Source organism: Canis aureus, chromosome 38, assembly GCF_053574225.1.
Source record: "Canis aureus isolate CA01 chromosome 38, VMU_Caureus_v.1.0, whole genome shotgun sequence".
NCBI classification, from domain to species: Eukaryota; Metazoa; Chordata; class Mammalia; order Carnivora; family Canidae; genus Canis; species Canis aureus.
The window spans coordinates 4,226,783-4,241,749 of NC_135648.1; the positions used below are offsets into that span (position 1 = coordinate 4,226,783).

The 14,967-nt window shown below is 40.7% G+C and overlaps 1 protein-coding gene across 1 annotated transcript in view; it reads right to left on the reverse strand.

Annotated features, from left to right (window-relative positions):
* Positions 1–1,517: 1,517 nt before the first annotated feature.
* Positions 1,518–14,967, reverse strand: part of RGS5 (regulator of G protein signaling 5) — a 48,060-nt gene continuing 34,610 nt past the window's right edge. The window contains exons 4-5 of the mRNA XM_077886933.1: positions 9,170–9,336; positions 1,518–6,671 (exon numbers count right to left, since the gene is read on the reverse strand). Coding sequence (XP_077743059.1) covers positions 6,510–6,671; positions 9,170–9,336 — 329 coding nt within the window. The 3' untranslated portion in view covers positions 1,518–6,509. The remainder of the gene's footprint in view (positions 6,672–9,169; positions 9,337–14,967) is intronic.

Consider the following 14,967-nt stretch of genomic DNA (forward strand, 5'->3'; position numbering starts at 1 on the left):
GATGAGATAAATCATAGGAGGAGTGACATGATCAGAGAAGCTCTGTTCTTCCTTGTCATTAAAGCTTTTCTGTGTGATTCCCCTCAGGAGAATTTGCATTTAAATGGGAGGGACTTAAAATTAAAAGGGAGAACACTTAAATGATGGGCAATGCTTAACAACATGGAATAAACTGAAAACGGTAGTTGAAAAATTGATCACGACTGCTTTGCTGGTTCTTGAAATCCCACTAAAGAGTAAAACAATGCACAGTAGTTGCAAGAATCTTATGTAGGGTGAAAGACTGTTCTGTGTCTGTAAATCTTTACTTGTTACCTGATGCATCAGGAATAGGGCCATGTTGACCATAGAGGGATGACCAGATTTCAGAAAATAAGATTGTAATACTTCTTGAATGGAAACCCTCAGAAACTCATCCCAGATATATATATATATATATATATATATATATATATATATATATATATACACACACATACATATCTATATACATAGATATATAGATTTTTTTTGAGCAGTCTTCAGGCTCAGCATATAGCCCAATGTGGGGTTTGAACTCTCAACTCTGAGATCAAGACCTTAGCTGAGATCAGGGGTCGGATGCTCAACCAACTAAGCCACTCAGGCACTCCTCATCCAAGATAATTAAAGAGGAGAGTAAGTGGCATTGAAATGATTTGGGGCCATTGCATCTACGTTAAATATAGTTAGGCTCCACAGGAACTTGGAATGAGATCTAAGAAACTGTCGCAGACCTGGACAGATATTCTCTTCAAATTTCTCTCCTGATCCTTCTCTCTCCCCCTCCCCGACATTTTTCATTATTATTTCTCCCTGCAAATCTGCTTCCATTTATGTTTCTTTCTATACCCAAACTTTCCCCTATCTCCTAGTCCCAACCCCACTAGTTGGATAATTTCAGCCCGTTACCTAAACTATCTGAGCACCAAATCTAAGGTCATAGAATTGAGCTGCTTACGATGGCATCAGGATTTCAGCTCTTTCACCACTGCAAGGGGTAAAGGAATGGCTATACTCACTGATTATTGCAGGATCCAAATGATATAATGTGTTTGGTTCTAACAGTGAACAGCCACATCAATAAGTTGCTGTTCCAATCAAAGGAAAGTAGTCAACAGAGCGTAGGAGTCTAGGGTACCTTGTTGCTCCCTTTATGAGTTTTGCTGTCAGGCTATATTGATGTTTATTAGGATAAGGATCATCCTAATTGATCAAGAGCTCACCTAGTGAACAAAAAAGCCTATCTTTTTTTTTAAGAGTTTATTTATTTATTCATGAGAGACACACAGAGAGAGGAAGAGTCACAGGCAGAGGGAGAAGCAGGCTCCCTGCGGGAGCCCAATGCAGGACTCCATCCCAGGACCCTGGGGCCACACCCTGGGCAGAAGGCAGATGCTCAACCACTGAACCACCCAGGTGCCCCTCCCCCCAAAAGCCTGTCTTAAGGAATAGTTTCATATCAAGCATGTTCGAGAGTCAAGAAGGATTCACAGAGGTTGTTATACAGATATATATTTAATACAATATAGGTGATCGTGGTTACATGATACATGTTTGGTGCATTATTTATCAAGAAGTATAAGTCACATAGTACACAACATACTGACTACAAAATCAGAAGATAAACAATTGTTTCTAAATGAAAAACTTATGGGATAAATGCTGACAGATGGATTTTCAGCCTTTCATTTCTTCTCCTGTCTCTGGGACGTGTCTCCCAAAGATGCGAGTTCTGGCATTTAAAAAAAATTTTTGGTCTTCCCAAATCCTGCTACTGTACGACTTATAAGGAACTTTTAGAAGAAATGATCCGGATTATTTCCCTCCATTGGAAAACTTCTCAGCATTTCCCCCTGTTTTGCCTACAACTTAGCTTACACATTTTCTTAGGAAGTTAAATGCTCTTAATGTATCCATTGTTACATAATTGTGATTAGACTCAGTTATCTTAAATGTTTCCTCTTGCAGGGGGGAAGAAAGGAAGGGGGTAGAGGTGTGAGGTTGGGAGGGAAAGTACCTCAGGTGAGAAAACAAGTAACTTGCAAGAGGCTTCTTAAACTGGATTTGAATAAGTTTGATGTGTAGCTTCTCTACTAGAAAAATAAGATAAGAAGATTATTATTAAACTGTGAGGTGAGAATAACATTCCCAAGACTTTCTCCCCCTTCACTCTCTCCTCTGAGTTTCCATTCAAAGCTGCAAATGTCTCCTCAGTTGGAAGAGTTGATCTTTTCAGTTCCATGAGGGTTCACTGATACTGGGGAAAGCCTTTCCTTGACTATCCATTGCTCTGGTCGCCACATGCCCTATTTGGGTGAAAGTATGTTTAACACAGGTGGCAGTTGCTAAATTGTTAACTGAAGAGCCTCCTCCCAAACAAGTGTTACCTACATACTCATCCAGTAGAATGGAGACCAGAAAACCTCAGAGGTCTAATGACAAGTCAGTCAGGATAGACCGAGATGCGTGAAGACCTCACGTCCAGAACCTACATAGAGTTCCCTGGCTCTTGGGTTTAGACGTTTGGGTGTTAGAAACTCAGTTCTCCATTCTCTTCTTGCCCGCACAAGTGAGCCAAGTGGGGGAAAGCAGATCTCTACATCTATTCTTTCTTCTAATCAAGACTCTCTAGGATTTGAAATGAAGTTTCTCATCTAGCTGCGTTGTGATCAAGGCGTGTCTTGTTTGCAAACCGTAGTGATGACAGCGAGAAGCGGTTTGATTTTCAGCTAAAGGGAGCTGTTCTTAAATGTTTCCTAATAAATGGATTAACTTCAGAGGTCTGGGCACTCCCTTCTTCACCACTACCCTTCCCTCCTCTCTTCCCTTTTACCTCCTGAGCCTTTATCTCCCAAACTTGCTAAAGTCCCAGGAAATAGGGAGAATGGGCTGCTATGACACAGATAGCCTTTTAAATAATGTTCACGATCAAATCTGTGATCGAGATAGATAATTTGACAAAGCCTTGGCAGGGGATGCTTACGAGTGTATCCACTGATTTGCTGATAGTCAGTTTTTACTGAAACTTCTGAACAGCTCTTATTCTTTGGGAGGCAGTTAATAACCCCATCCCACTAGAATGAAGTCTGGAGAGAGAACCCACCAATCAAGCAAATCCATGGATTTGTAGAGGGTAGAAATAAAAGCAATTTCTTTCACCAAGTTTTTCTCATTATGCACTAAAAACTGAAATCTACTGATAGTATAATTTATACAATAGAGAATTGGAGTTCACGGGGCACAGGGAGCAAAATGTTTCTATACATTGGATGCTACTGATGTGAAATCAAAGGGACTGAAATGCCTCAGTTTTCCATCTCAGAAGGTCTGTCTGGGAGAAGGAGAGAGAGAGAGAGAGAGAGAGAGAGAGAGAGAGAGTGTTGTTCATGTGAGCAAGCACTGCTTTAGTAGATAAACAGAGCTCCTTAATTTCCTCTAGAATCAACAATCTACCTCTTTACTCTGGTCCAATTTGGATCCTAATCTGACGCCAATCCCAAACTGTATCAAACCCAGGCAGAAAATTTTAGGTCGTGGGCCATTCCCTGGCCTAATCTAGGTTTCTTTCAAGAGTGAGAAGCCTTTACTTCTCTTTCCATTGACCATAGTCTGGCTCTGCTACCTCTCTACATCCCAGATCACTTGCAACTGTAGTTCGTCGTCGTCCTCCACAAGGGAGGAAAATGAAAGCACCACAGGACTCTTGCATTAAGTTTCTTGCTTTCCCAGCGATTTACTCTAGAGAAAGTGGGGAGGGAGGTGGGAAGGGAGAGGGAGTGGTAAAGAGATGTTACACATTTCTTTATTTCCTGGAAAGATGATCCCAGTTTTTCTAATTTCCCAGAATTAAAAGAATGTTACTTTCTTTTTGTTACCATGGAAACTTCTAGTAACACTGGTGTGTGTGTGTGTGTGTGTGTGTTTTCCTTTTCCTAAGTTTAAGAACACTTTAAAAAGATTTGAAAAAACTTTTTAAGGGCAGTTTTCATATGTTTGCTTTCTCATTTTGGGTTGTGATACTTGTATTCCTTTTAATTTTATCAATTCATGTGTTTGAATAGTTTCTGATGTGTGTGCATATTACTTTAAATTTAAAATCACATATACAGATACATAAATATATATTATACGCCATCGTTTGGCTGGAAAGCATTCATTCTTTTTTTTTTTTTTTTCCTTCACTGCACTGCCCTTGTGGTGGTGCTTTTCTGCCTTTTGCCTCCTGAGTTCAGCCTATGAAAAGGGGAAGGCCCTCCTTAGCCTCCACTGACAAGTCCTACCCACTGCCATAGGGTGTGCAATCAGTTCATGAATACAGTTGATCTGGGTCTGTGTGACGTCAACCATCTGGGTGAGCTCTGTAACATCTAGCAAATTCTCTGAGCATTTTCAAACATTTGACTCTTTCAGACAATGTGAATGAAAGATTTTGAATTTTCAATTAAATTAACATTTTGCTTGAAAATGTTTTCACGTTCAAGAACAATAACTCACCTAGATGCTTGGGTTCTTAGCGTTTCTAGCTTCATGAGAAAGTAAAGGGCTGGAGATTTTATACTGATTTAGGCCATGGAAACAGATGCTGGGCAAGGTGGTGTCAGGAAGTTTTGCTCTGAGTTGCGTGTCACTCCTACACAAATGCACGTGGTGAGGACTTCTCAGTGCTCTCAGTGTTGACCTGGCCTAGCTGTCAACTGCTTAATGACAAATTTCTCTGAAGTGAGCAATATTTACAACTATGAATGGACTCTTACCACACTGGCAACTGTTGGCAGTGGACTCACTCACTCCAACCCACTCTCCAAATGTGAAATAGCGAGTATTCAGAAGGGCAGCCTATCTTTCAAAATAGCAAACCTGGAGATGAGCCAACCAACACAACCAGTCTTTGCCTGAAGAATACAGTAACATGGTTGCTTCGCTTTCAATATTGTTAGGAAACCACTGAATACATGAGCCACGAACATGGAAAACGAGGAGTGTGTGGAGGAAAAAGGAATATACAAGGAGGAAATACAAGACTAAACAATGCAATCTTCTCCTTAAATGTTTCAGAATTTTATTAATCCTTTCATAAATTCTTTCCAAATTAACTCAATAGCCTCATCTTGTTTAGCCTCGTATGCGTTTAGCTTGATCGCCTTACAACTAAATTGTGTAAATCACTACATAATCAAGTCTCCTAAAGATAAGAAAAAAAAATCTAGCAAGACTTATGATAATGAAAGATAGAATTAAAAGTTCAAAACTACTAAAAAAAAAATACCACGGCTTATCAGTCAGCTGCGTGCGAGTCACGTTAGGATATAAATGTGCACCTTGAGGGTAAGTATAATCCACTAATACAGGGAGCAAAATAGGGAGGCAAGATGGGGTTGCTAAAAAAAAAAATCATATCATTTTGCAAAATGCAGGGTCCTTTGAAACTCTGTCTCACTTAGAAAACCTCTACATGTAGTCAAATTAACTTTTCTAAAGATAATTTGGTATTTTAAAGGTAATCATCATTTCCTAAACAAACAGATGGCATCATAGGGTAATTAACCATTTTAGGCTTGACAAAATTTTTCCATTTTAGTGTATAGCTCTCCTGATATTGAGGTAAGAGACACTGTGCTGGACAGCATCTGTTTTATTTTACATGATTGGAGTTGAAAATTCTGGAATTTTATACTCACATGGACTTAAAATAATTTGGAAATGGAAACATTGGGACTACATGCTAGAGGCATATATACATTTATGAAATACTCCACTGTCGGGTCATTGATTTAATACAGAATTTGGTAAACTGGGTGGGGGGGTATGAGAGAGGTAAAAGGAAAGAATCAATACGGATTGTGTTCAGATTGATCTTGTATAAACACAACATATTCATGGTTATACCTCTTGTTAGTGATCTCCAGCCAACACAAAGATGCTCTAAATGGAAGACTGATGTTTTAAATAATGTATGTGCTTTAAACAAATCAAATAGTGGCTGCCTCATAAAATTCATTTCACCTTTTACTAACCAAGGTCAGAAATGGAGGGGTCATTGCCTCTGGGTCAGAATTACAACAGCAAATGAGATCAGTTAATCTCACGTGAAATTGGTCTTTCTACATCTACATTCTTTTCAGATCAGTTTAGGTGGAGATTCATTACCTAAACCATATGGACCCACTTTCAATGATACCATATTCTTGTCTTATACTTCCTTGCCTTCAGCACAGTTTTTCTGTGATTCTGATTAGCTTTGAAAAGAACACACTGAGGAGAACTTAATTAAGGATCAGACAGGAAGAAGAAACTGGGAAAGGAAGACATTCAGACAATAAACATCCAAAACAAAGTGCACAAAAAGAGTAAGCAACACTCCCTGGGATTTTCCTTGTTTGGGGATCTTTGAAAGAAGCTGTTATGGGAAGATACGCAGGTTGCTAGAAAATGCAGGGTTATTAAGGAGGAAAAACTCACAGGGTGATTCTCATAGCTCGACTGAATTACTACTTGATTAATTCCTGATAAAACTCAGAGCGCACAAAGCGAGGCAGTGAATCCTTTTCCATCAGGGCATAGATTCTCTTCTGGGCCACATCAAAGCTGCTCAGGGAAGGTTCCACCAGGCTCTTCATGGTGATGTCCTTTGTGAAGTGATCGATATTCACCTGTGGGCCAGGAAATAGGGTCTTGAGTCAGCTCAGGTTGCAGGATTTGATGAGGGGTGGGGAGGGGAGTGGAATTTGTCACCAATAAAACACTTGAGGGGCAGAGGGTCATAAAAAGTAAGAAACATCACTTCTGTTTCATGGGCAATGGGGTAAGGCAAGTGAAGTTCCAATACATGCACGAGTCACATTAGGATCCAATCAGTGTTAGACACCTGCCAGGTGTCAGACCCTCCCCTGGCAGCTAATACGTGCATATGTCACCTAATCCTCACGACGGCCCTATGAATATATATATATCAAGCTTCAGTGGCTTTCTCAAGGCCACAGACCTAAGATGTGTATTTGCATCAAAGGCTCAGAATTTGGATCCTGGTGTCCCAATGCCTAGTCCCTCATCCTTCCTTCCCCAGCGTTTGGTTTCCTGCCTGAGGGAGAGAGTGAAGAGGGGGAAAGGAGTCCTGCCTGGGACTCAAGACCTCGTGCATGGTTCTAGAAGAGGTAGGAAACTTGGTCTTTCCTGAAACAAACCATGAAACAGTGCTTTTGACAGAAGACCAATAAGAATAGCAGCTCATGTTTATTGAGTGCTTCATCTGTGCAGGCTCCTTGCTGGGGACGTTACTTTTACAGGCTCTGTGCTGGTGAACGCATCTAACCTCACAGCTCTGAGGCAGATACTGACCTCTACATCTTGCAACCAAGGAGCAGAATGTTAAGTGATTTGCTCAAGGTCATAAGTGGTAGAGAGAAGTTTCAGAAACCTGGCAATGTAGCTTTTAACCAGCAGGCCGCAGTGTTGGAAGGCACTGTGACTTTTATGCCCTGAGTGCAGTGCTGACACATGGCACGCGTCTCGGAAACGTCATTCATATTAGAGTCCATGTGAATGGTCCCCCCTGGAGTTGTGCACTCTACAGCCTGCACAGGCGTGCCTGAGTTTGATTTGAGAGAGATCCCCGTTTTATCATCTCATATATGCTTTAAGGACTCTTAAGTTCTCTGTCCATAAAAGAGAAGGGAACAGAATCCAAATCAGCCTGTGGTTCTGAATTGGAACACTGGAAAATGTCTCCGGTCTCTCCTGAGCTGCTAGACATCCTTGGTATGGAGAAAAGCTATCTGAGCTCAGAGGACGTTGGTGTGGCTGGAGGCAGAATCAAGGACTAAAGCTTGACTGGGGAGTGCCAGGCCAGAATGGTCTGGACAGGGGGCGTGAGCTGTGCTCCAAGGTCCAGGATGGAGGAGTTGAGATCGTGGTGAGAAGGGCTGGAGTGCTTTCCGCAGGTGTGGTGGAAGAGGATACAGAGCAGCCTCAGAGCCAATGTCCAGGACTGGCCTCTGCATGTGGAGACTCTGAGCCCAGTGAGGTCAACTTACATGCCCACTAACGCTCCGGAGGGACAGGCCATACTGTGTATTTCTCTGTTCCCAATCTGCTACTCTTCTTGCTACACTAAATCAATGCTTTGTCCTTCTCTAACACTGAGTATATGCTGAGCTAGGAAGGCAATTCTACTCAGAACGGTTGAGTATCAAAGAAGTATGAGGCTCTTTCCTAACCTTCATGTTTAAAATAAGGGATGTCTTGGGGGCACCAGGGTGGCTCAGTTGGTTGAGCGTCCGACTCTTGGTTTCGGCTCAGGTCGTGATCTCAGGGTCATGAGAAAGAGTCCTGCGTCGGGCCCCACACTCAGTGGGGAGCCTGGTTGCAGTTCTCTCTCCCTCTCCCTCTGCCCCTCCCCTTGCTCTCTCTTTCTCTCTCTCTCAAACAAGTCTTTAAAAAAAATAAAAGAAGGAATGTCTTTACCACTCTCTAACACATTGTATCCAGCAACTAATAACTGCTATTTGTCTATTACTTTTATATGCATAGGCCTCCTCTAATGAATCATTCTGATAAATATTCATCTGTTGACTTAGCCAGGAAAGCATTATTGATGAATTTTAGATATGGTTAAATGACAATTTGCAGCGTACGAATTATCTGCACTTTTGAACAATGCGTGGCCATTTCTCTTTTCAAAATTTTAGCTCCAATTCTTACTACTGTATTTTCTCCACCAGTTCCTGCTGAGAAAAGGCTGAGGTGACTATTCGGAGAAAGAAACTTTAGATTGCTACTTGCCTGCACAAGTGTGTTATATGGCTCAATCCGCTGCGCATCAATGTAAACTGGTAAATTTTAGGTCAACATACAAGACCTGGAGAATTTTTAGAGTCATAACAGCTGCAGTTTTAAACATGCTCTAGGTACACACACATATATGCACGTGAGATGTTTACGGCGAAGGGGACTGAGGATGGGAGAACTTTAATCAGGGACCCATCTGAGGTCACACATGGAGGAAGGCCCAGGATTAGGATGTCCACATCCATTCACCTCACAGACATTTGCTGACTGCTTACTATGCGCCAGGAGCAAGGTTCCCATTCTCTCCGATGCCCAGCTCAGAAAACAGTGGCCAAACTTAACCCACCTTCCCATCAAGACCTACCTCTTTGGGAGCCTCTGTTTGGATGAATTCTTCATAAATTTTCTTTGCCTTCTCAACCATCTTGGTAGGGGACTTGATCTTCTTGTAGTCCTCACAGGCAAGCCAAAACTCAAGGTTTTCCTCACTGAACTCAGACTTCAGGAAACTTTTGAAGCTGGCAAGTCCATCTAGTGAGGGAGAAGGTCGGTTGGATGGATAAATACATATGCACTACCTGTATACATACATGCATTATAAATTCATCAAAAATATATTACATATTTATCATAAACGTGCTTGCTAGTTTACTAACACTATATCCTACTTTATAGCCTAGGTTCATTTACTGGGTATTTCTGTCACGTAAGAACCTTACAAGCGTTAACTCATTTACTCACATTATGGACCTGAGGTGGGTGCTATTAATGTCCTCTTTTACGAAGAGTTAGAAGTCAGTAACTTGCTCTTAATGAACCAGCTGCTGAGTGACAGAGCCGAGATTCAAATCCAGACAGCCTATATTTGGTGATAAGGGTTATCTGTATACAGCATCAGGGAATACTACAAACACTAATACCATTTTAGATACTTATCAATTACCAAAAAGGAAAAAAAAATATTTGCAACTTGGTTTGGTCATGTAATACCAATGTTGATCATCATGTGCAAACTACTTATGATCCTTTTTTTTTTTTATTTTCCTACAGATGATTTGTGAGCAGGTGTTCTGTTCCAGGCATTATGATAAGTCCCTATGGTAAGTAAAGTCATCATGGTTCCTGCCCTAATGGAGTTTGTAGATTCTGGGTGAAGTAGAAAGAAAATGAAGAGACACAAATACCATTGACAAGACAAAGGAAAAACCATATGAAAGATGGCCACAGGGTAACAGAAGGGTCTTAACTTCGTTTGAAGTGTAGAGGAGGCTCCATGAGAAAGGGACATTCAGTTTGAGACCTGAGGATGGGTGAGAAGGGATCCAATGAAGTTACCACATGCTGAGTCATCCCTATGCCTATCAATCATAAATTGGTTTTTAAAACATATTCAATTTAATATAATTACAATGATTGTGATTGTGTTTTCAGTGTGCTGTTGCTCATGTAGAATAGACTTTAGATTATTTTAAAATATGTTTACATGGGGTGCCTGGGTGGCTCAATTGGTTAAGCATCTGCCTTCAGCTCAGGTCATGATCCTGGGGTCCTGGGGTCAAGCCCCACGTTGGGCTCCCTGCTCAGCGAGGAATCTGCTTCTGCCTCTTCCTCTGCCTCTCCCCCAGCTTGTTTTCCCTCTATCCCTGCTCATATATATATTTTTTCTTTTTTCTATATTTCTAGCACCATTTGTTATAATTTAGTGACACAGGAGTCAGCATATATGATGAAAGAAGGCCTAGATCTCTCTGTCATGGGTCAAGTTTTCATTGTTTCTTAAACAAGAGGTGTCAGATAGTCTCTGTTGAAATGGAAAGATTCCCAGGCATTTTCTAGCTGCTGGGAAATGATAGCAAAAATGAAGTCTTATGAGCACCCACGCAAGACTGTAGAGGAAGCTATAACTTCACAGAATAAGCTTGTGGCAAATTTACTCTCATCTGGCCCATCTCCCCACAACCTATCAGGCACTCTGAATCACCCATTCCACATCTAAAGGTAGAGATAAAACCCCAGTCCTCCCAAGCATTGTTTTTTATGACCTGAGGACACACACTTGGACTCCAGAACAGTGTTAACATTTACCAGGCATCTTGAGGGTGAGATTGGAAAATAACTTTCCAGTGAAGTAAGTCCATTTCCTGGGTACTGGCTTTATCATTCTCATTGAATTCTACAGTATGATTTCAAGGCTTTTTAAAAATGCATACACTTTGAACGGAGACTCATAAAATGGCTTTATACTCTATTAGTCTAGGAGATGCTTCAAGCATCTCTTTCTCTCAACTGGCTTTTGAGAATTCTCTGGATGGTCCCTTAGTAGGATCCTCAAGACAGTCTCCAGATACCTTCTCTCTTTAGCCTCTGAGTGTCTATTCCTCAACACTCTCTGTTCAATTCCCATAATCCCTGAGGAAGTCCTCTTGGGTTAGAGCCAAATAGACTCCAGGAGGAATGTCTCTATTCTGCAAAGAATACACATGTCTTCTATGGCCCACACCACTGCCATCCCACTCTACACCCCAGTGGAGCTTCCAGTGTGCATCCCTGTAAATCGCCACATTCTTCCCAGCTGAGCCTGCACAGAGCCTCAGAGTACTTCTCAATATACCTCTTCAGGTGTCCACTACCTACGAAGCAGAGGAAGCCCGCTTGATCTCTGGTCTTGTGGCAGCAGTCTGGCTTGTGAGCCACATTATAGTCCCAGAGCTGGCCCTAATGAATGGTGTCACTTTTGACATCCGAGCAAAATAGCGAAGCAGCCCTCCCAAAGAAGAAAATGAAGCCACTTATATTTTCCCTGGAAAATAAAAAGAATGTCAGATAAAGCCAAGTCTGTTTGGTGTAATAAAAATTTTGAAAACAAGATTAGAATAAATTTCTTGTCCTAGAGGAAAAATAGTGAAATTTAATGAACAGATACCTGATAGGTGCCACTGCATAGCTTACTGGTTCAGAGCATGGGCTCTGGAGTCCAGGCTGCGTGGGTGGATGCTAGCACACCACATTACTACGGTGGCTAGGGCAAGTTACCCACCCTCTGTGAGCCTCTGCTGCCTCATCTGCTGAATGGATATAATCATAAAACCCACTCGATAAGGTTGTTGTAAGGATTCAGTAATCCATGGAAAGCTCCTACCAGGTGTTGAACAGGATAGCTCACTCAGTAAGTATTGGCTTTTATCATTATTATTCATGCCCAATTTAAAATTGATCTTTATCACTATCTAAAACCCAACTCAAGTGTTGCCTCATATGGGAGGTATACCACCATCCACTTGCTCTTGAAAATTTTTATTATGATGAGGGAAGAGCTCTCTTTGTTCTTTTGTTGTGACTGTCGCTTACATAATTGTCTTCTCCAGGAGACTGTCAATTCGTTGAGTTCAAGGTTTGAGTTTCATTGGTTTTTGCCTCTCTTTCACATCCACTTCCTATCTAAATCTGTGCCCAATACTTTTTTTTTTTTTTAGAAAGAGAGAGCGAGTGAGAGTGGGAGGATGGGGTAAAGGGCAGGGGAGAGAGAGAATCTCAACCAGGCTCTGCACTGAGCACAGAGCCCAACACAGGACTCAATCATATGACCCTGAGATCGTGACCTGAGCTGAAAGCAAGAGTCGTCCACTTAACCATCTGAGCCACGCAGATGCCCCTGTACTTAACATTTCATAGATTTGTGCTGAACTATATAAGACCCATTAAGGGAAGCATTTGCTCCCAAGTCACAGAACTGAAGAACACAAACTTAGAAGAAAAATAAATTTTCTGCTACTACTCTAATGTTTTATTTCATAATCAAGTTACCTAACCTCAATTTGCTTTTCTGAAAAATAGAGAATGTTATGGTACCCAAGTCCTCAATGTATTACACACATTAAATAAACCAATATATACAAAGTTCTTTGGACAGTGCCTAGTATGTGGTGAATAATACATGGAAGCTCTTGTTTATTATTCTTGATATCATTATCATTATTGCTTTAAAGAAATTTGTGGCTGCCAGTGAGTAAGATGAAGACATAGAACAGCTAGAAAAAAAGGGGATAATATTGGAAACCAAAGAGTGAGAAACAGAAGGTGAATACAAAGACAGGAGAGAGAGAGAGAGAGAGAGAGAGAGAGAGGAGAGAGAGCTAGATCCAGGCTACTCTATTCCTCATGGAAGAGTCCAAATCTCAAGGGTGTCTCAGGAAATGTTCTGACTTTCTGAAGCTCCTGGGGAAAAAAATAATTCACATAAAAACTTTGCTGCTATTAGATAGTGTTTCATTCCTCCTCTGCTCTTAAAGACAGTCACGGGGAGAAATTTCATATTTAAGCTCCCATATGCAATCTATTTTTGTGTTTAATGAACAATACACTGGTTATTTGTCCCATGGACCTGATAAATACAGATGGTGTCACCTACAGAGTTGAACACAAAATGTGTAAGAAATTGGCATACTTTCAAAACACAGTCAAATACATTGGAGGATTAAAACTTATTTTTTAAATGAGGAAAGGTAAGAGAAACCTTGTTAGCTGGAAAAGATTGAATAGCGCCTTAATTGTCTTATTTTTAAGAGGTTAAGTACCAATTGATTTAATTTCCACTCAAGAAAAACGTGGTTAAATTCAGGAATGCTTGGGAACTATATCAATTGTGAGTCAATACCTTACATTAGTGGAACAGAATGACAAATACTCTTTGTAAGTCAACAAAGGTGCTATACTCCTCAAGGTTAAATGGTTTAGTTTATCCAATCAATCATGCAAGAGGAGATTGTGGAGTTTCAAATGCATAGATTTCTCAAATGTACCTTTCTTCGTTACCTATTTTGCATCAATCACAGGTAATGCGAGATATTTCTGGTCTTGGATCATTAGTTTTAACAGATTCAAATAAAAACATCTCATGAGAACTGAGTTGCTCAAGTTTGGCTTAAATTTATTCATGAGGCATAATAGTTGGCATCTGGAAGAATGGGTCAAATATTGTTTCTTCAGGTCAGTGGTGCCAGGGTAGAATTATTGAGTGTGCCAGTCATTCCATTAGTCCTTCTCCGGGGATAGCTAGCCAGAGAGGGAAGCAGAGAGCGAAGACAACATGGCAAGAGAGAGGCACAGAGCACGAAGGGGAGTCAAGAGTGAAGCAGGGGCAGAAGGGGAGATGGGAAATAAAGAGGAAGAGAGAGACAGAAGGATACTAAGAGTTGAGGACTAGACTTAGAGAGAGTCTGTCTTATTTACTAATGGCAGGCCCTGCCCTAGGACGTGGCTCTCCTTTGTTTCAGGAGGTCTGTCTTTTCATACCAGAACCCCTCTTTTTCACTTAAGCTAGTTTGAGTATAGAGAGATACCCTTTCAAAGGAAGAATTTTGACCTGAGTGATTATCAAATGCTTTCCCACATATCATTTGGAGATATCAATCGCCCAAGTCTTAAAAATGTTAGTTACCTAGGAGGATAATTATGTAGAATTGAAGATTATATGGACACACACTCTCTCTCTCTCTCTAAAATAAATAAATGAATCTTTAAAAATGAGTATATGGACACACACATGTGTACACAGATACACACTATGTAACACATATATATGCATATGTAATTTTAAATATATATAATTCAGAGAAATGTGAATGCTATATATAGATATATATATACACACACACACACACATGAATATATATTTTCTGCACTGAGAAGTAGAAAACATTACTGTGAGAATCTCAGGCATCAAGCTCACAACATGGGCATCATCTGTTTGCAACCTGGAAGACTCCAGTTCCTCAACAAATCCTAAAGTGGTAATAACTGCCTCTGGCTTAACTTCTACCCTTATCTTTCTTATACCAATAGCTCCCTGTCCCCTAAACGCCTGAAACTTATAAATGTGTGGCCCAACGGATTAGCATGACTGAAAAGGGTTGCATATGGGCACATAAATATATATCCTTCTCCTTAATGGTTTTGCAAACATGAAAATAGTTCTGCTAATTCTCAGGGTTCTTGACCACAGCAATAAATACCTGCACCCAGGATACTTAGCCCTCACAATGTATCAATATATCATCTGTCAGGTTGCAACTGGCCCCAAAACTATTGTGTAAGGTAAGAAATAAAGTCAATTGATAAACATAGAAACATAAAAAATTTTCTCTTGGTCGACTTCATGCGATT